The 21796-nt window shown below is 35.2% G+C and overlaps 1 protein-coding gene across 9 annotated transcripts in view; it reads right to left on the bottom strand.

Annotated features, from left to right (window-relative positions):
* Positions 1-2539: 2539 nt before the first annotated feature.
* The window catches only part of LOC113399630 (uncharacterized protein), a 325751-nt gene continuing 306494 nt past the window's right edge, over positions 2540-21796 (bottom strand). For 5 of the 9 annotated variants that reach the window (XM_064217105.1, XM_064217106.1, XM_064217107.1 and 2 more), the window contains 22 exons: positions 21611-21710; positions 20967-21118; positions 20750-20875; positions 20427-20544; positions 19861-20103; positions 18772-18931; positions 18265-18472; positions 17642-17803; positions 16830-16967; positions 16299-16443; positions 15778-15890; positions 15296-15535; positions 10765-10884; positions 9831-9988; positions 9164-9341; positions 8246-8401; positions 7691-7865; positions 6943-7114; positions 6664-6793; positions 6266-6397; positions 6024-6101; positions 2540-5826 (listed from right to left, as the gene is read on the bottom strand). In XM_064217105.1, the coding sequence (XP_064073175.1) occupies positions 5524-5826; positions 6024-6101; positions 6266-6397; positions 6664-6793; positions 6943-7114; positions 7691-7865; positions 8246-8401; positions 9164-9341; positions 9831-9988; positions 10765-10884; positions 15296-15535; positions 15778-15890; positions 16299-16443; positions 16830-16967; positions 17642-17803; positions 18265-18472; positions 18772-18931; positions 19861-20103; positions 20427-20544; positions 20750-20875; positions 20967-21118; positions 21611-21710 (3507 nt within the window). In that variant the 3' untranslated portion in view covers positions 2540-5523. The remainder of the gene's footprint in view (positions 5827-6023; positions 6102-6265; positions 6398-6663; positions 6794-6942; positions 7115-7690; positions 7866-8245; positions 8402-9163; positions 9342-9830; positions 9989-10764; positions 10885-15295; positions 15536-15777; positions 15891-16298; positions 16444-16829; positions 16968-17641; positions 17804-18264; positions 18473-18771; positions 18932-19860; positions 20104-20426; positions 20545-20749; positions 20876-20966; positions 21119-21610; positions 21711-21796) is intronic. The other 4 variants (XM_064217108.1, XM_064217109.1, XM_064217113.1 and 1 more) reach the window with 2 other exon arrangements.

Below are 21796 nucleotides of genomic sequence, written 5' to 3'. Positions count from 1 at the left end.
ATAATAACTGCATACGATGATAAGTCACTGTGATATAAAGTCCCTTTAACGAAAATAGTACTTGGTTGGCTTTGTCAATTGTCCGTCTGCAATACCGATCTATCAGCTTTAAAAAAAAATAAGCAAAAATATGGATATTATTTCGACAGTATGTTTTTATTCAATTGTAATATATTAACATATCAAACAATATTTATAATGTATGCTTCGTAAGTGTATCAGCTTAACTCATTTTCCGGCTCCTTTATTTTCCTACAATTAAACAGTTTGAAAAACAGAACGAGAGCACACGATATGTGGAGAAGACGAAATTCATTAAACGTCAGTTGCTGAAATTCATATATGTTTATTTATAGTTTTAATATTTGTATAGTAATTTATAATATTATTTTTTTCTTTTATTTTTGTTACTTTATTGGTCCACATAACACTCAATTGCCCCTTTATTTGTTTATAAATTATGTTATTAAGAATCGATTCAAATATCTTTCCAAATACACATAGTACAGCGATAGGTCTATAATTTGATATATCCGTGGACGAACCCGATTTTGAAATAGGTGTTACTCGCGACACTTTCCACTTGCTAGGGTATAAACATTGTTTAATTGAAAGATGACATATACATGAAGTAAGGGCACTTCCAAAGCCGAAAATAAATCTTTTACTAGAAAGGGAGGTATGTTGTCAGGACCACAAGCAGTTGAAGGTTTTAGTCGCCGCACTGCAATTCTGAGTTCAGCAACTGTCACTTGTTCAATTGTTACCGTAGATTGTAGACCGTAGACAGCAACCAGAGCGATTAGCCTCTTCCTCAGCTATCTTCACGTCTAACAGGGGAGAAGTATAATGAAACACAGAACTGAAATATTTAGCAAATGAATCGATGGCTTTCTGCCCCTGTATTATTTGGTTTTATTGTTATAAGTATATGTTTTTATCTGCTGCCTAGTTTTACGTTATAATCTGCTTTACCGATTGAGTATGACATATTGCGTCGTAATGTCATTATAAGTCACATCTAGCAAAGAGTATAATAGCGTTTAAAAGCTATAATAATAATAAGAAGAAGCCGTCAATCGAGATGAGAATTACCAACTTTTCACGAAACCGATGTTACTTATTGATTGGGACATTGTCTTGTCTCTTATAAAAGAGAGTGCATAGTAGTAATCCTACTTCCTACTAATATTATAAACGCTAAAGTTTGAGTGTATGGGTCTGGCTGATTTCTCTGAGGATGGATGTTTGTTACTCTTTCACGTAAAAATTACAGAACGGATTTGGATAAAATTTTGCACATAGGAATAACATATTGGATACTTTTTATACCGGGAAAACATAAAATCTTTCTGAAACCGCAGGACGGAAGTAGTAAATAAAATAGTAGAAATAAATAGTTATGGTAAAATTTATTCATTTAAACAAATCTTATTTATTTTATTAAAAACGAGTATATCTGCCATTCGTATCAATCACAGCATGTAGTCGCTGTTGTATTGGTCCAACAAAGCGAGAGCATATGTCGGTTCCTCTGAAGCCCTCCGAAGTGTTTGCTTCGGCACTGTTCTACGACAGCTGCTTTGGTTCTATCGTTATTATTTACCCACCGCTGCACCATCAAACCCCATAGATTTTCGATAGGGTTTATATCCGCCGCTTTTGCAGGCCGAGGAATCACCACCACTTCCCGGTGCCGATGGAACACATTACATTAATCGTCACTCAAAATAACGGCCGAATAATATTACAAGCGTTTTTATTCTAAGATTGCAAGATATTGCAAGAAAATATAAGAGACTGACAGACTTTGACAATTCAGTAGAAGATATCATATCTAATTTAAATCTTGTAATGACTAATCAGGCCATTAAAAAGGTTTCATGTTGATATGACACTAGACGTAGTCCAAAGATGTTACACTATTTTGAACCAAGTTATCATACAATGTTAGTTAAATTTTATATGCAGTTGTCTGTTTAGTGCTTTAGTTTCAAAAGGTACTAAGAGTTTACGCCTTGATAAAGCAATGAATTTGAAAACTGACGAAGGTTTTCTTACTCTGACTGTACATACACAAAATTCTAATGTACATTGTCACAAGAATTGTAACTAAGAATAAAATATATTTTATAATCAATAAAAGATTTCATTAATAATATTCAATTTAGATTAGTTTAAGGTATCACTTCTGACGGGCGTTCCCAGACACACATTTAGTTTATTTTTTTCTAGATGGAGTGGCATAGTAAAATTTAGTCACTTCTTAATATGGAAAATCATTTGTTTTTCTAAGAATAATGCGACTGTTCGATGTCAAACAAAAACCATATTTATGTGATTTTTCAATGTTCCATAGCAGATATCTCAGATTGAACAGTTTATTGCTCAGCTATATTAATCGGAGTTTTATTCCGATTCAAAGTAACTATGTACATATATGTATAATGAATATCAGTAACGACTACTATATCTTTAGAACAATACAGTTATATTATATTTTGTTCAACTTTAAATTAAAAACAATAAAACAAATCTCTCGATTCGATAATACACGTTTATTGTTGCATCATAAAAAAACTCATTTCATCAATCATACAAAAATTTAGGCCCTAACAACAATAGGTTTCCATTTAGGCCTCGATAAAAAAAAATACAATAAAAACCATAAACCAATCATTATAAAATAATTAACCAAATCATAGAAAAAAAAAAACAATAAATACCTACCAATAAGTTATCCATTCGCTATACAATCTAAATTAGCTTATTATTAAAAAAAAAAAATCCTATGTAGTACAGTAGAACATACTTATATAAATCTATACACAATAATATCAACAGTTATTATTTTCGTGTTATGCAAAAAGTGCAATTCAAATATCACCTGCTAGCTTAGAACGAGTCGCCAGTTACGAATACGCGATTTTGAACCTAATGTGACGATATTCGTTTCTTTAATTATATTATAGATCGTTACGAAAATCGATATTGTTACATGAACTATAATCGCATATCCGATGGCTTCGTTTCGGCCGTTGAAGCGAATTGGTCGAAATATTTATATATTATCTTAGTAGTATTATGGACAATGTAACTACAATTAAGGAAACTACTATATTGTTGCCATTATAATATTTAGCTCTTTACAATCAGCTCGTTTAGTTGCACGTCAAGTGAAGAAGGCTTAATTTGTAAACTTATCATGTACTATTTGGATTTAGTATAAATCTGGTTTATTCAAGCAGGATCATTTTTGTTACAATTATTTAAGCTTTTTTAGTCAGTTTGTATTTTGAAAACTAAGATCAAATATATATTGTATGTAACCGAAGAAAGAAAAAGCTATAAGTTATGAATTGTATTACTGAGAGAAAAACGGTATAAATATTGATCGTTTGTAACTGTTCCGTTATACCGCGATCGGTCGTATAAGGACGAGTTATCAAAATGTCACCCAACCGGTCCGGATCGGTCCGGTCCTAATTACATGATTAAACAAATTGCACATAAATTGTAGCAATTATTTTCATACAGGCTTCACACATTAAACGAGTTGATATAACACTACAAGAAAATTTAAACATCTCACATAGTTGTTCAAAAACTTAATCCCTGCAAGTCGTGAGCAGTACCATTTTAATGTGTTTTTTTGGTCTGAATTATATACAACACGGTCGTCACCGATGACGTGGATCAGCCTTCTTCACTTAATAATAATATAAACCACACATCAACATATCACGTATGTGATTTCGAAAATAGTTTTCACAGTACTTCGAAAAGTAAGAACATCGAAATGATCTACAATTATTATTATTACGAAATGTCCAATTCGTACAACCGTTTATATCTACACTACACAGCGGTAAAAATCTTACATAGAATGTTGAGAGATTCGTTGTAGATCTTTGTTTGTATTCAGTCAAAACTTCACACCCAACTCTCAACTACAGGCTGAATTAGTTCAATTCAATCTGAAAATGAGCTCTTTGATTTATTGCACACAATCTCTAAACTTATCTGACGTCAAAACTTATTCAAGTTACCTCACGCGTTAGAAAGAGTTAGCAATAATTTTAATCCAATCAAATTAGTTTACAGAATGTGTACAACAGAACCAGAATATACATTCTTAATAATGAAAATCTTTCAATATTCCTTTACATTCATTTCGTTCATTTATTTAAATCATTCAGTTACTTTTTACAAATATGTCTGACGTGTATTGTTATGTTGCGAATGAACGTTAAAACAATATTATTTTATTAATAAATGATGTCCATATGAAAATATAATATAAGATTTAATAATTCTAGGCAATATTTGTGTGTTATTACATTAACAAATTACCGTTAATTCCTTTACTAGTTCTCTGCTTCAATCATATATAACTAATTACAAATATAAAAGGTAATAAGACCCAGACCATTTCAATAATAAAAAAAAAACATTCAATCGATTAATCTATTCGATTCATATCGAATAACGTACACGATTAAAAAAAATCGAACTTACATTTTTAATCTGTTATCACTATATCCGTACATACAAAACCTCAACCTACATCTGTAGTAACGATGTCTAATTAATTATCTTTGGATTTTCTATACGTTTGTTCACGTTCTACCGCTACTCGTCTTCTACATAGCATTTAGTATACCCTGCACATATGTATATAGAAGAAAATTGAATTATATACTAAAATTGGCCATAGATACCTTTGAATAGTATATATATATATATCTATTTATTATTTCTGAATATAATTTAATTAAATTTGAAAATAAATTGTGACTTAAATTTATACCAAAGCTTATATCACAGTTAGTGAAAACTATTACTTAAAAAAAGACAAAATAATTTATGGTTAAAAGATAGCCATAGACAATTTTAGTATTTTAATTCAGTTTCAAGTGTATATAGCTATATATACCTAATTGGCGTTAGAGTTGCATAGAAAAACAATACCCTTTTAAGCACGTTAAGCGACTTCAGTTTAGCAAACATCGTTAACATTAGACGAACTAAACTCGTACAAACTATAATACAAGCCAATCATATAAAAGGCTGAATCGTTAGACGCTACAAAATATGAGGTATATTTTTTAAATTATCGTGATTTATGGAACATTCGTTTCTTTAAAACGACTCCGGCGCGACGCGTACCGTACACATTTATACTATAATACATTTCAGGTTTTCTACCCACTCGTTTCATTGATTACATAATTTTAAAATCCATGGATTTGTATTCGAATCGTCGCAACAGCACCCACTGAAACGCACCGAAAGAACACGAGCGATGCCAGGGCCAGTCATGACCTCCTGCCGACACGTACTCTCGTGGACACGCCGACCGTCGACAATATCAGGGCGTGTTTTATTCGTTTTTGATCTAGATAGTAAAATTACTGAAATATTGAAAACAATAAAGAAATACATTCAGAGTAAGTAGTTCGAGTATAAGTAACGCTGCAAGTTTCATTATTCGATTCGTCCCCGGGGGTCCTCCGCACGCGCTCACTTGGTGTGCGTGTGCGGGTGCGGGTGCGCGTGGGCGTGCGCGTGCGCGTGCGGGTGCGCATGCGGCGGCGCGCGGCGGTGGTCGGGCGTGGCGCGCAGCAGGTCGGGCGCGGCGAGGCCGAGGCTGGCGTGCGAGGCGAGCGTGGCGCGCCGGTCGGCGGCGGGCGGCAGCGTGGACGGCGTGCGGCGCGCCGAGCGGTGCGAGCCGTTGCGCGTCAGCGAGCTCATCTGCGGCGTGCCCGAGCCGCCGCGGAGCGACGCGTTCTTGTAGTCCGCGATCAGGTGCGTCAGCTCCGCCATCTGGGGACGCGGACAGGGTGAGTCACATTGCCAACTACGGACGAAGGGTTCGAGGAACCGGCCTTCATGGGGCTCGATGGAAGTAGCATTTGAGACGGGTTTGAATGTTGTATGTATAATTATATTATGTACCTATTGGGGAACGGTTCAAGGAGATGATAAGATTTTTATCCGGTTTTAAAATTAATCCAACGTACCTTTGGCTTATTGAGACTAATTAGCATCTTATGAACTGGACTCGAGTCCTCCGCATCGATTAACATCATTAGATCGTCCTTAAAATAAAAAAGTAGACATCACATTTATATAATATAGACTTATTTCCGTCCTACATAACAAGTTAAGCTCCAAGAAGATTTTTTAAACATACATATATGACTTAAAAAAAAGTTAAAAGTAAAAATTTTGGTATTTCGACCGGTCCAAATACAATGCTCACCTGCAGCCCACCAAACAACCCAATGGAATTAAGCGCATATCTCCCTATAACTGCCATGGACGCTAATTCTAGTACCGTGACTCCTTCCTCTGATACAGCGAGCCACACCATTGATAAATCCGGCTGTTTTATCTGTAATATTTAATACGAAATAAGGCTAATGTAAAATAATTTAAACATAAAATAAAAAATAATAATAGCATTTTACTTTTGTATAATTAAAAATATATATATTCATATAGATTGATGATAAAAAATATTGGTGGGTTTAAAGTGTACGGATGTTTAAGATTATACATTTAATAGCTATTATTATTAAAAAATAGATGAGAAGCTTAAAATTTTGGGAAAAATATAGAAAATTTAATATTCATCGGATATATCGATCACTAACTTACCCTAGCTTGGAATAAGGTAGCACCGAAAAATGGCCATTTCCTCGTGCAATTGAGATAAATTCTAACGCAATCCGCCGTACTGCGACCCTTTAGCGCGATCCACTTAGACCGGAGTTTCTCTTCGACGCCTCTGTTAATAGTAAAAAGGTTATGTTATAGTCTCTTGGAGTTATTTATGTCGAAGTAAGGTAGAAGATTTAGAGACGACGAATTGAATGATTGATTGATATTAATTAAGGTTTGATATGACTAAGCTTCGTTCGTCTATTGGAGGTGTACCTGAGCTCGTCGTTGCCGAGGCCGGCGCGGTACCGGTAGGGGTAGAACCGGTGCGCGAGCGGCTGGTTGTGCTGCGTGTTGGAGGCGCAGTGGTCGCCCATGTCGAGCTGCGCCATGAGCGCGCCCAGCTCGGCCGCCAGCTCGCGCGTCACGGGGAAGCGGCCCGCCACCACTGCAACACAGGCTGACTGACACTCTGTCCCGCAGTCATGTGCGTCAACGTAGTGACGTGACATGACATGACATGATCAAAGAAATATTTTCTTCGTTTTAAAGAAGTGACACACAAAAATAAAATATCATGGATAATAATATAATGGATATAATGGATACTAGATTCTCATCGCGGCTTCACTCGCGTTTAAGGAGTATGTAACGAATGGTTAATATTTCTTACAGCGCCATTGTCTATGGAAGGTGGTGACCACTTACCATCAGGTGGCCCATATGCTCGCCCGCTCACCTATACCATAAAAAAAGTTAATCATTATATTTATCGTGGAATGTGCGGTGTTTCGTCGAACGTTACGTGACTTCTACCCAGAGATTGTCTACCAGGTACAAGAGACATAACACTTTAATTCCTAAGGTACGTCGGCGAATAGGGAACGCTTAATATTTCTTATAGTACCATTCCTACGGGCATTAGTCGGTGGCTTACCGTCAAGTACACCATTGGCCTACCTACCTACTTAAAGTAAAGAAAAATGGTAATTACAGCATTACGTAAGGGATAAAATAAAGTTACCTTGTTGATTAACTTGATAGCAGAGCAGTAACCTCTCCTTGTCAGTTTCCGTTCGCACAGAGTTCTTGAAGTACAAGCGGTTTCTATATGTCAGCCTAATTACTCTAGAGTTCTCGAACTTTCCAGATCCTTTCTCCCGTAACGCTGTTTCCCATTTTGATATTACGTCGCACAACTGAAAAGTTAGAAAGATATTTTAAAATAATACAACGGGTTCAAATATTCTCTTACTGAAATGAATGTATATTAACGTCTTTCTAAAATATCTTGTATCAATGAAAACTAGGTCCACAAAATTTGTCATATGATTTTGTTAATGGGCAAAGTTTAACTTTTCGGAGTCAGAAACTTGGTGTTATAATGTTTATATTTACTTCTATTGCTTCTGGTTATACAGTGATCGCGGATTCTATAAAAGTTTACCATTTGTGAAAAAAAAACACCGGTTAAATTAACAATTATTACCTAAGCAGCTTATATAGGGTACAATTAATTTGATTTTAGTGTAACTCACGCAATACTTTCAGGAAATAAAAAAATACAAAATTTCTTTACCTTTTTGTCAGGTTTGATATGATGTTCCAAGTCCTTCTCAATCGGGTCGTCACTGAAGAGAGCAAAACCTGACGCCGCCGGTTCTCTGCATCCTAGTTCTGTGCTAAGCGTCGTCAGGAACTCTTCGACCGTCGTCGATCCGTCAAAACTTACCACCTTAAAAAATAAACATTGATTAAATATTATATACAAAATCACCTGCCGTGACACTAATCTATTCAAGGTTTCTATCCGTTTGGAGAAGCCGTTTATTAAAAGTTCCGGGAGTAGGGTGAGAGTTTTTCCATAGGCCTAGGGCAGCTAAAGTATCAAATCTGGCCCGAGCCTTATTTTGAGAACACAAAAGCCAAATTATATATATTATTATATTACTTCAATAGAGACATAAACATCACACCGGCTTGGATATCATGGCCAAGATGATCATCGGTCAATACTTGCGAGTAACTTTCTAACCGTAAAGAACCTAGTCGTGGCCCTATCTATGGTACCAGACCATTTTCCAAAAGCAAAAGCCCTTTCCTGATATGATGACGGATTGGTAAATCAAAATGTATTCGATTTTTTTCTAGAACGATATCTATCTAGAAGTGATAAAGTAATAAAATTGTTAAAAAACGTATTTTATATAAATTTCGAATTACATGCCTTTTAATGATCTATCTATGATTTCTCAATGCATGAGATCTGATCTGATGAATGTATATTAATACCATTGCTCATTTTAAGGAATTACTAATATTCCTATTTACCGCTCCTATTAAGCCTAAAGCTTGTGCTACGAGTGGGGACGACAATAGCCCAAGGATCCGTGATCGAAATCGCAACTTTTTACATCGCTAGGTGGCTCTCCAACTATTGCGATATTGACTTTATTTATTGGAAATTGAAAAAGAATATTATAATTCAACTACTGACCTGGTAAGTATTATTGAGCACGTGTACAGGTATTGCATGTGGTAGGCAGTGGTGGTAGGGATTCTTTAGCAATATAGACAGCACTTCCATCCTGGAGGGCCGGTCCGTTCGACCGCCGTTCCGGATCGTTCGTTCCAAAGCGCGCGAACAATATGCCGCATATTTACCACATTCCGTTCTGAAATTTTATTTAACTCTTTAATAAAAAGCGAAAACAACAAAATCCAAAGTTACTTTGGGACATTGAAAATATATATAACAGGGAGACTTCTTTATTTTGATGGCATGTCATGAGAATTCGTAATATGAACGTATATCGTGAGGGTATGATTGTCGTGTACCAAGTAAAGTACTCAGTATCAGGTTTTATACAACATTAATTCCTTATTTGTATGAAATAATATGCGATGAGACACAGATGGAATAAAAATGGACCATGGCAAATATAGAGATAAGTTAGAGGGAGACAGAATATAATAGGAAAGATAAACACTGTTGTAGTCGAGAGGCGATTATTATCAAGCTCATTACAAAAAGTTTTTATTTTTAATTTAACTTGTCATTTGTTTGTATCTCTAACAAATGCACACAATTTTCATCAGTAACGGGATTTTGTATTAATTACACTTGTTTTATGAATGCTATTCAATAGTATCGAACTACTTACTTGGTGTCAGCGTGCCTGCTCAGATGCAGTTTCAAGTACCACAATAACCTATTGTTCCTCGGTACGAACAAACTGACCGCTAGTGCTAATAGTTGCCAACCCTGAACGAAACTATATGTAGGCGGGTTGCTCTTACAATCCACTGAGAGTAAAGGTGCCTGTAATATTCAGAAAAACCATAGAATTATTAAGCACTTAAGTCATTTTCGAAATACATCTTACACTTGCAAATCCTTTTACTCGAAGTACTTAAAAATATTGCCTTTCTCATATGATTACATGGAAATGTGTATTACGAAAATTGGCTTCTAATTATGTAGTTTTACAGATAAATGGACATTAGTGATTTATTAATGAATCGCAAATATCTAGGGGATCCTAGTTAAGAAAACTCTTTCGTGATTATCGTACCTACTTGGTTCACTAGAAATTGGTAAGATTACAAAAGAAATAAATGTTTATTTTTTTGTGAAAATGACTACTGAATTTATTAATTAACATTTTTCGGTCACTCAGATCGTAATCGACTATCGAATAAAATTGTGATCCATGTTGTCGCTATTAAGTTAAAACTACCGAGTACTTGAAAACTGTAATGTCAAACAAACCTAAATTAATACTGAATCTATACTATTGTTATAAAGAGGTTACATTTGTTTGTTTGTATGCAGGGTTGTAATCTCGGGAACTAATAGCCTAATTCTTGAAATGTTTTCACTGGTAGAAAACTACGTTATTCCTGAGTGCTGTAGGCTATAAAATACATATATATCATATGATTTTATTTATTAATACATTGCACCCGTGCGAAGCGTAGGTTTACTAGAACTGTATCTAATTTAATTAATCTTATTTTATTCCAAGAAGCCACGTGTGATGTAACAAAAAATAAACGAAGCGATAACGACTAGGGCCCAGGGCTCAGACGCATTACCTGTATCGAGCTAGGCGATCCGGCAGAGTTCTGCGGGAGGTCGCTCTTGTTGTCGCCGCCCACTGAGGACGCGCCCGTGTCGCAAGTGAACAACGACTGGGTCGCGCACAGTAGCAGTTGCTGTACAAATGAAATGTTGGTGTTCGGATCGTCAGTGGGGGCTTTAACTCTACTGACTCTATGCTTTCGTGGTATCGTTTGCGTTTCGATTATTGTACTGAGGTGGTGTTTCGGTAGGTTAAACGTTCATAAGTTATGATTTTATGTGTTTGGTTTAGTTTAATGTTAGCTGGAAATAGAGGCTTATATTGCTACTAATACAAGGAGGATTCGTGACAAATTATTTGATCATTACTATCTACTTATTACTGAGTGATGCAAACATTTTAGTAAAATTATAGACCGTTTGTTATTAGTGATAATGTTTGAAATATTAGTAAATTTTTTTATAAGTATAAAATATTTTTTTTTTTCTTGATGTTTTAGAAATTATACTCTTTTAAAGCGTCATAATGTTTAATGATAAATTAAATTGGAAATTAAATCGATAATGTCAATATTAAATTTATATATGATACAAATATTCATATATTACATTACATATGTAAGTAATCTTACTGAAGTTTCCGATGTACATACATTACAAGAGAGAAACTCTGTCGGAACATCTTGATGAAAAAATCATTGAAGTGTTCATAACATAAGGCACCTTGGTGTGCAGTTTCATTGTCAATGAGTTATTTACGATTTGTTATTTTGTTTTTTACTTATATACTTATTTAAATCCACGCTGTTAATATTTTTTATGTAAATATAACTTTAATAATAAATAGTTATATGTGCACATTATATATATTCAGTAACTCGGTCATCAACGAAAGTTTTAATATTAAAATTTTGTTTTAAATTTACAGTAAGTTGTGGTTGAATTTGATTTATATAAATAATATCAATCGTTACTGAATAGAATTACATCTTTACGAAAACATTTAAAAAATGTATGTAATTTATACTTTATGGAAGTATTTTTACACGCACTTTTTATCGACATTTTAAATGGTTACGTATGCTCGTTTGATTTAGATTTAAATTTTAAAATTGAATTTGTGAGTACCTACAACTCTAAAGTATTTGATACACGTTGTCTCCCGAGTTGCGAGTTTTTAATATTTTTTTTTATTAATTACCTGCTTATGTAATTGCCATGCAATGTTTTGTTTTAATAAAAATATTATATTAAGATAGTTTGAGATTTTATATTTATATTTTCTATAAAATCACCATTTTAGAGAACATTTATCGAGCAAGGTTTTAGGCTGTATAACATCAAGCTACGTCCAAAAGAAACAGAGTATCATTGAAAAAAGTTAAAACTGAAAAGCAAAAACTGTGGAAAATTATTCCTTTTGGGTAAACAGTTAGTTTCGCAACAATCATGTATGACAGAATTGGTCCCCTTTAAATGAATAAATTTGTAATAAGTTTTGACATTATTTGATTTTATAGTACTTAATGTTTACTACTAAATTATAGTTACCTACATAAAATAATATCATAAGACCCAGTACTTTTAGCTAACGTTCTAAAGTTCCACCCTTACTGACAATAGCGTGATGTAAAACCGCTCCTTAATCCACTTACACTTGGTAAATATTTTCAACTTCTCTACGAACGAAGTCGCCAGCATAAGCTAAGAGTTTGATATACGTTCTGTTCCTTGAGTTCTGTTCAGTTATATTTTTTATTAGAGTTTAATTACCTTTCTATGTAATTGTTAGTAAAAACATTTTATTAATATAGTTAGTGATTTTAAATTTCATTATTTTTTACTTATTTTTAGTATAATTTCATACAGTTATAACTTATATTATATATTTTATTATTATATATGTATTTATAATATTTTTACAAACGTAATATATATAGAAGTATATAATATAATAGATATGTGGAGATACATGTTTTAAGTGCTACCATTTCCACCATAACCTCAATCTTTTGGAATATTTTCTTCGATACAACCCATGGCTCTTTATACCCAAATAGTGCTATGTACACTTGAACTGCCCATGTACCTTATGTATATTCATGTATGTACATTGTGGTATGACTAATAAACTAAATCAGAGTAAAACTGCATAATGTTATAAGTATTTAAATAATGCATTTTATTGTATAAACTCTAGTTTTTTCTTTTAATATTAATAATATTAATAATAATATAAAGGCATTGACCAAACCTTTTTTTTTTAAGTACACTATGCAGTCATACGAGACTTAACCTAATTTTCTTAACTTACCTCGATTTAAAATCATTCAATATGTAAACGATATGTTCTAAGACAAACTTGCAACGTCAACCTTTCATTACAAAGGAGATCGGATGTGCATAGCTATGACAGTATATGAATGATAAAAGAAAATAACATTCCCTAAAACTATTGGGACGGAGGGCAAACATTCTTGGATGGAAAAAACGTCAAATAAAAATAAACGAGGGAAAATTTACACCAACATTCCATTTGAAAGAATTGCGACATATAACATAACCGCTTTACGTCATGGCAACATTTTAATCAATCGTACGAATGTACGTTTTCGTTCACTTAATCGATTCTCAATTTTAACACAGAAATCGTTACAGTTCAATGTTGCCAGAACCAGAAGATCAAGTTGGAATAAAACCTTTTTGAAGGTTATTCTCATGATTACAAATTCCGGTAGTTACGATAAAAAATTTAAATATACTTTCAGAAGCCAATAAGTTCACATACACAATTCCAAATTGATCAACCACGAAACACGAAGCCTTTAATATATTTACAGCGACACACAAAGCTGTACACTTATATATATGGTTTGTTAGTGTATTTAGATTCCGAACGCAAAATAAACTTCTTAAGCGATACTAACATCAAATGTGCTCAATACTAAGACACGGCAAAGGCATAGAACAGACTGCTTTTATATATAAAATCTCTTTATAATAAGTTAAAGTCTGACAATATTTTAACGAATTAAATAACAACATTAAAATTGTAAAAATATTTAAGTAAGATCTATCAAAATAATAATCTATATATTTAATATTTTCATATACATAATTTATGATTATATTGATATTAAAATCGATTTTTATTTTGTATTTTAGATCGAATCGATACTATGGGTACGAGCAGTCCGTACTATAGCCATGTCCGCGTCCGATTGCGATACAGCGTCTGTTGGCCAACACCCAATCTACTATTTCGATATGAGCATCATATAAACCATTTTCTACACTAGTGTGTACAGAAACTACAACCGTGTACAGATGAGTGATGAGTAAATATGACATATGAGAAAAGCATATAAGCGTATCGCTTTAAGCTTGGGTTTGCGAATATAAAGCGATTTATCTTTGTAATATGACAATTTTGATGGTATTCGAATTTCGACTTTATACTTTAAGCACTACGGAGCAATTTGCATTGTTAATTAATTGTCGATAAGGTTTATTTTTACAAATTATTAAATTTCGACCATAAAAATTCATATTACATATACATTGATATTCATAAGAGTAAACTTTAATTCGTTCAAAATTTACCTTTAGAATATAGCCAAATTAAAATAATTGTTAAAGCCCTCATAGTTTAAGCCTTATATTTTTTTTATGACAAACTTTGAGCGCTTTGGTGTTTTAGTTATAGCAAGCAGTACCTGGAACAGCACAGTTTGGAAACAGTTATTATTCTCTAAGCGACTATATACTTGACTTATATATTTCATTGATAAAATAGAATTGCCAATGTGGCAAATCGACCAACTTATGGAAACTTCTTTGAATATATTTTAATGTACTAATGTGTGTATAAGTCGTTTAGAGAATTAATTCTTAAAAATCGGATCATACAATGCCTACTTCTGTATTCGTTTAATATACATTATTTTCTTTTAAGTATAAAAAAAATATTTTTAAATTCAGTTAGTTGTCGCAGTGGACAATTTTTGCAAGAATGTGTTTAATAAAACGTTATTTTTTCTATAAGTATTATAGTGTCACATTTATCAGTACAAATTAGAAATAATACACTGACGGCCGAATACTGAAACGTCACTTAAATATTTAAGTCCAACTCAACTATTTGAGACGCTGCTAAATTAAAATTTCGCATACTCAAACGTCACTTTTGAGCATCACTCAAATTTGAGAGTGACTCAAAATAAGTATTAGTCATGTAAAATAATTTTGTTTTATAGTGTGCAAATCATTATACCGTGTAAATAAAACAAAATAATACTTCTGACAAGTAATAATTGAAGTGACTTAGCATATGTCGAGTGATTACTATTGTCTTTCGTCTCTCTATAGTATTACGAACGAAGCGATTATTTTTCATCATTTGTAAAGCAAAAGCCTATATACAGAAGTCGGAATCGTGTGCAAGGAATCATAGTGATATCCACAATAACTGTTCCAACAAACTGGCTCGCCTGCGGCTGCGCCGCGGGGCGCGACGCGGCCGCGGGCGGCGGGGGGGACACTCACGGCGGCGCGCGCGGGGCGGGCGGGGCGGGCGGGGCGCGCGGGGCGCGCGGGGCGGCGCGCGGTTACCTGCACGCCGTGCTTGGAGGGCGCGTGCGGCGTGCTCTGCTTGCACAGCGCCGACACCAGCTCGTCCTGCAGCTCGCCCACCTCCAGGCACTGCTGCAGCGCGTTCTGCGCCAGCACCACGTGGTAGTCGATGCCGGCGTGCTCCACCGCCACCGACATGAACAGCTGCACGCACTGCGGACGCGACATGCGGCTCGGTTCACGATTGATATGATGGAAGTGTTCGGTCAAATAATAGAAAAAAAAAACATTTTCAGCCCCAGAATATAATTGGTTAACTTGTCACATCCAACGGACATTAGCATTGTTAGAATCATATACTTCTCCTAACACTATTAATGATGCCTATTGTGGCTCTTGTAACATAGTCTTAGTCATATCCCAAAAATATATCATATAACAGAACAAATACTCACTTTAAATAATTTTAATGCTTCAGCTTGCAATGCTTCTGAATTTAGAGACGTGAGTGGTGATGTTATGTTTTCTTTGGAATACAATAATGTAGGATGCCTCCAAAGGACACAATCTGAAATAAGAACAAAATAATTTCATACAAACGCATAGATAAAACATTTTTTTTAAATAGAGTTTAAATACAGTAAAATATAGTATATTCTTATTATTAGTCTCGTGGAGATTTTTATTTCAGATTATATGTATATGTTACTGTAAAAGCTCGAACTAGGTAAATCTTAAGATTTTCCAGTAAAGCTTATGATTTAAAAGGGACGACTTTTTCGGATTTTTACCATTCCAACCTAACCTAACATGTAAATCCTAAGATTTACCAAGTGAATGATGGTAAAAGTTCGAATCCCAAAGTTTTATGGACATTTACCATTCATAATCGGTAAATCTTAGGATTTACAGTAACATATATATATAAGTTTGTGGTATATTTTGAAAAATTATAATATAATCACTCAAAACTCACTCGGATCGCCATCGGTTTCCATAAGTTTCTGTACGAGTTGCTCGAAGTGCGTTCCTTGACTGAGACCACCGCCGCTCACAACCGTCAAGTGGTAGAGCCACGAGTCTTTGTCCGCTTTGCTCTCGAACAAGAGGTAAGTAGGGCCCTGGAATTGAGATACCAATATTTGTATTAATATTGCACATAGATATAAATATCCTAGCTGTGTGTGGCTTTGGAATGAGATTAAATAGACATGTATAAATAATACAAATCTTTCAGTAGAGATATTTTTTAAGATTATCATAAAAAAACACCTTTTTATTAATGTTTGCATTTATAAAGAAATAAGATTTAGTTATGACCAGTTGGCTTATTTACTGATTTATTCGAGACATCGAAACTATTGTAATGTTTTGGGTATTCCATTAACACAACATATGACCTATTTTTAAAAAATCTCTTTCTATTCTGTTAAGTCGGAATTTAATTTAATGTTCCAATGAAAATATAGAGGGCGGTTAGAGAGTGAGTATCTTCGTCAGCACAGACCCCGGTGAGCTGGTGCTGCGGGTAGATGGCCACGGTGAGGTTGCGCGCGTCGTCCGCCTTCTCCTCCGAGTCGGAGTCCGACACGTGCTCCACGTCCTCCACGCGCGCGTCCCGCATGTTGATCTGCCCCGTCGGGTTCTGCGCACACAACGTAGCCCCCGTTACACTCTCATGCAGCACGTACGGCACCAGACACAACACAGGCCGTTAGACACTCAAATGTAGTATTTAAGATCACTCAAAACACAGATAAACCTGTAGTCTCGATTATCAATAATAAAATTAGTAATTTAAATTAGGGTCTCGAGGGCTCAATATTCTGAGCCTCGAGGCAAAGGAATTACAGTAAGCGCGTAAGCAATTCCGTCACGTCCCAGCACAAGGGAGAGTTTGTTTTTTAGTTGCGGTAGTCTGGCTATCGACCAGGAGCACCACATAGTCCCCTGCGTAGTCTACGACGGTTGCATGTTCGAATTCGAATTAAAATATCTTTATTCGACATAGAAGTATTACACTTTTTATTTGTTTGTCAAAATTCTACCACCATGTCGGTAAGAAACACCTCGGACTTGGGAGGAACCAGCGAAAGAAACTCAGCGGTACATTTATTACATCATAAAAGCTAGGTTAAGTGAATAAACGCGGGTCCAAGCAGTATTAAGCTTTTACGTGATCCATTAGTGCTTATAGTTAATCTTTAATTTGGGGGTGAAAGTACACACGTCTCTGGCAAACCGGAGGTGCCAATTGGAACTTCTTTGATTTAGAAATTGTATGGAAATACACAATTGAAGTATAATAAATGTATGTACCTGATCTCCGGGACTCTTGAAGTACAGGAACATCTTGCCCAGTAAAACGCACCAGCTTTTCTTGGCGTGTCCGTTCTTTACTTTGGTTAACCAACCTTGTATAGTAGGCTTGTTGTCTTCCTTACTTAATAGGAGTTTCGTTGCGTTTCGTCTTTGGACATTCTGAAAGTAATTTTTATATATATTATAGTTATTTCTATATTATGAAGTATTACTATTATTAAATTTTAAAACATTAAAATTTGCCTTGGACTATAAACTATTTAAGCTATAAATTAAAACTATTTGTTTTTACTAGGGTGAGTTGGGGCAAGTTCGACAATGGGTTGCAGTTTTCAATTAAACTTGTACTACAGGCAATACAAGCTATTAAAACTGATTCTATTGAGATTTGACTGAGATAAAATATAAAAAGTGATTTATTCAGCCAGAAATTCGATTGGTACGATTTTATTCCATTGTCCATCTTGACCCAACTTACTCTATTTAAAATACTATAAAAACGTATTATTGTTCTTTAATAAATAAGACAAAGTGTAGGTGAATATTTAATGTATATATGAAATTCAAATGAGGGTACAGATATTTATTTATACGAACAGTTTTATCAGGGTAATATTTACTTGTAAGACTCTTATCCAGTCCTCCATGGTGGCGATGCTGTCTGCGGTGAGGTAGTAGGTGCGGCTGCCCGTGAATATCTCGAACGTGGCGGCGCCCTCGTTGCGAGAGATCTTGCACGCCTCGCCCAGCCCGATCTGACCCTGGGGCTTCCGGGTCACCTCCGACTGAGACTTCCAGTACGAAAGTGTGCCGTTTTTGAGCACGAACCTGAAAATTATAATATTCTTTTTTGAAAATCACATATGTCGATACAGATTTTTTTATATGTACGTAATAACAGGCATGAATTAGTGTAGATGCATTTATGTTACGAAGATTATTTTGATTTATTACAGTAAACATCTGTATTTAAAGTGTCACAGTTGCATGCGTAAGTGTGGAGTGTACCCCTAAATACATCCGACGGGATGTATACATGCATCATGCAACGGCAAAGTGTCAGTGTCGGTGTCGGTGTCGGTGTCGGTGTCGGTGTCGGTGTCGTGCGGGCGACGCGCGGGCCGTACCATCTCTTCCGCCAGGTCTTGAGCTTCCCGCCCAGCTTGGCGAGGTGTCCGCTCTTCTCGAGCGCGTCGTGGCGGCGCGGCGAGTCCCGCGCGCCCTCGCACGACACGGCGTCCGGCGGGATGGCGTAGTCGTCCGACATGCCCGACTCGAACGACGTGTCTGCAACGCGCAACGCACCCTTACTATACACCGGCGCACCAGCTTCGTTTTGCAGGTGAGTCATCTGACGTGAAGTGGTTGGGGCTGCCCGAGGATAATTATAGACGACACCCGCTAACGAGTTGCCGATCTTCGAGACATCTGTTTATGCTATCTCAATTCACTAGACTTGGTCATCTTATGTTAAGTGATTATAACTGCCCATGAAAATTTGCAGCAAATGGGAAGTCTTAGAGGTATCTGTTTATTCGCTTCTTGAAGGGTCCCGTATTGTAACATCACATCGGGAAATTGTAAAAGAAATTGAAGATGGTACCATAGTTTTCTGGTATGGGACAGAAAAGACTCGGAATAATGACGGAATCACGGAGAACTTATGTTGTGGCCAAGAGTTTAACGCGAAGATAGCATATACACCTATAATTGCAATAATTTATCTTAATTCGGTCTAGTGCAAATATTGAAGGAAACGATATAATTTCCAGACACTAGGAACATTCACAAAGGTTGGAGTTACCTTATTATTTAAGAGAAGTTGAACAATACCAATTTCTATGACCATAGATGAGGACTTGGAAACAAAAAGTCTATTTGTAGTATGAGTTTAAAATCCAATGACGCCATTGAAAAAACAAAATCTATAGATTTATAATTAAACTGACATTAATGTATTGCCAACTGTAATATTAAAATAATGTATTATATTTATCTATGACTGTATCAAAATTAACTTATTATTTATTCAAGTAGACTTGTAAAGGCTCTTTTGAATCGTCATGTTACAGTTTTGAATTAAATGCAAAGCTACCACTAGTTTGGAGAGTAAATTCTACCAAGAAGAACCGGCAAGAAACTCAGTAGTATCAGGCTTAATAGTCTGATTTACATGTAATATTATCATATACATAATACAATTAATTCTAATTTACCTCTAGTTTTACTCTGTTTACTCGGTGATCCACTACTGGATCTCTTGGCAGGACTTAAGCTGGAACTGGTCTTCACACTCTTCGAAGGGCTGCTAGCGCTTAGACTAGTATCGGAGGAGCTGCATTGTCCATTTGTGTTGTTTAGAACAAGTCCATGAGGTCCTGCAGTTTGTTGTATGGAGGCGGGTAGGATGCTGGTTAAGTTTATATTGTTGATCGTCATTGGCATTTGAGATGTTTGACCTGGAAGAGCAATTTAAATTTTTTTTAAATATATATAATATTATTACTAAATTTTTGAACTCTTGGTGACAATGTTACTTAATTTTTAAGATATTTTTTTTAGATTGTGTAATATCTTATATATTTGATTGTCTAGGCAGCAGTGAGTAGTTGCGTTATTGACATTTACAAAGTATTTTAGAAATAAATACGACACCGCGTCGATCCTTGGATGTATATAAGATGGTAGTTTTACATTGACTGTAAATATATTTGTTCAAATAAAATAAAAAACACATTTTAAAAGTTTATTTCTTGTTAAAAGCATATGAATGAAAACTTACCATACAGAGGGTTATGATGTGGTGTATTATGAACTGTCACACCCATTGATTCTTCACCATCGGATGAATCGTCTGATGAATCGCCCGTGAAAGGCATCGATCGTATTTGACTTGCGCGCTGCAAACATAGACATATATGACTTTAACTATATTATATGTGTATGAGTAATATAAATATAACAAACATCCCTTAAAAATAACTACATTATTAACAATGGATTATCAACTTTATACTGATATAAATAGGATTAGTTTCTCTAGAACAAATTCTGTGAAATAGTTATTAGAACATTTGTTAATATCAATTATATAGTATTAATTACCCCTTTAACGGTAGCATATACTGGAACTGAGATATCCTGGTAACTGGTGGATTCGTGCATGGTCCGGGGACAAGGCGGTGGACTCAACTCCTCTTCCACGGACTGCTGGAGACCATCATCTGCCACCTGAAAATAAGATATAACAATTTTAAAAAATCGGTACTCGTGGTAAAATAAAATTTTCATGGGTATAATAAAAAATGGATAAGACGCAGACCTGGTATATTTTTGCCTCCCAGCTGGGAAAGCGATGCAGAGGAGGCGTGGGGGGGCGCGGCTGGTCGGACACGCAGCTGTCGCCCGTGGACGAGCCGCCGCGACTCGTGCCCTGCACCACCACGTGCACGCCCTGCCACGCCGGCGTGCGCTCTGCGAGGAACACCAGTTGGTGACGTAAGGCATTATAAGAACATACATGTATGTATACCGCACGCTTAGTCAAACATCGATAGAACTCAAAATTTTAAAAATAATGATTATTGTAAAATAAGGGCTCAATTCAAAAAGGTTACATTAAAAAAAAAAAAAATAATGTGCGAAAATATGTTTATTTCTTTACGACACCTAAAAGTTTATATATTTCAGAAAATACGTGTGGTTTCAATTTTCTCTTATGATTTTTAGTTCCGATTCTACAAAAATTTCAAAAATATGTAATTTATACTAAAAAATATAATATAAAATGGCCAATAGTGATCTTAATTTCGTTCAGTATTTATTTAAGAGTGTTATATATTACGTCAATTAAGAATCATTTGATGTCCATGATATAGCAAATTGCATGGATTATTCAAATCTAAGGTTTGTTTACATTTACCCCTATCATTCCTCTTAAGTGAATATTAGTGATTACAAGTTTACCTCGGCTTGGTGTATATATTTCAGCATAGTCGTGTGTGGTATCGCCGTCTGTTGAAGTATTTGGTGTTGTTGGTAGCACCACTAAATTTTCTACTGCAGCCTGTTAAAAATGTATTTGAATTATTTTACGAGACCACGGTTAGAATTATTGAGTAACTACATATATCGTAATAATATAAGACAAAA

Source organism: Vanessa tameamea, chromosome 15 (genome assembly GCF_037043105.1).
Source record: "Vanessa tameamea isolate UH-Manoa-2023 chromosome 15, ilVanTame1 primary haplotype, whole genome shotgun sequence".
Classification (NCBI taxonomy): domain Eukaryota; kingdom Metazoa; phylum Arthropoda; class Insecta; order Lepidoptera; family Nymphalidae; genus Vanessa; species Vanessa tameamea.
Note: the sequence above shows the minus strand (reverse complement) of the source record. Positions and strands in the feature narration are given on the sequence as shown.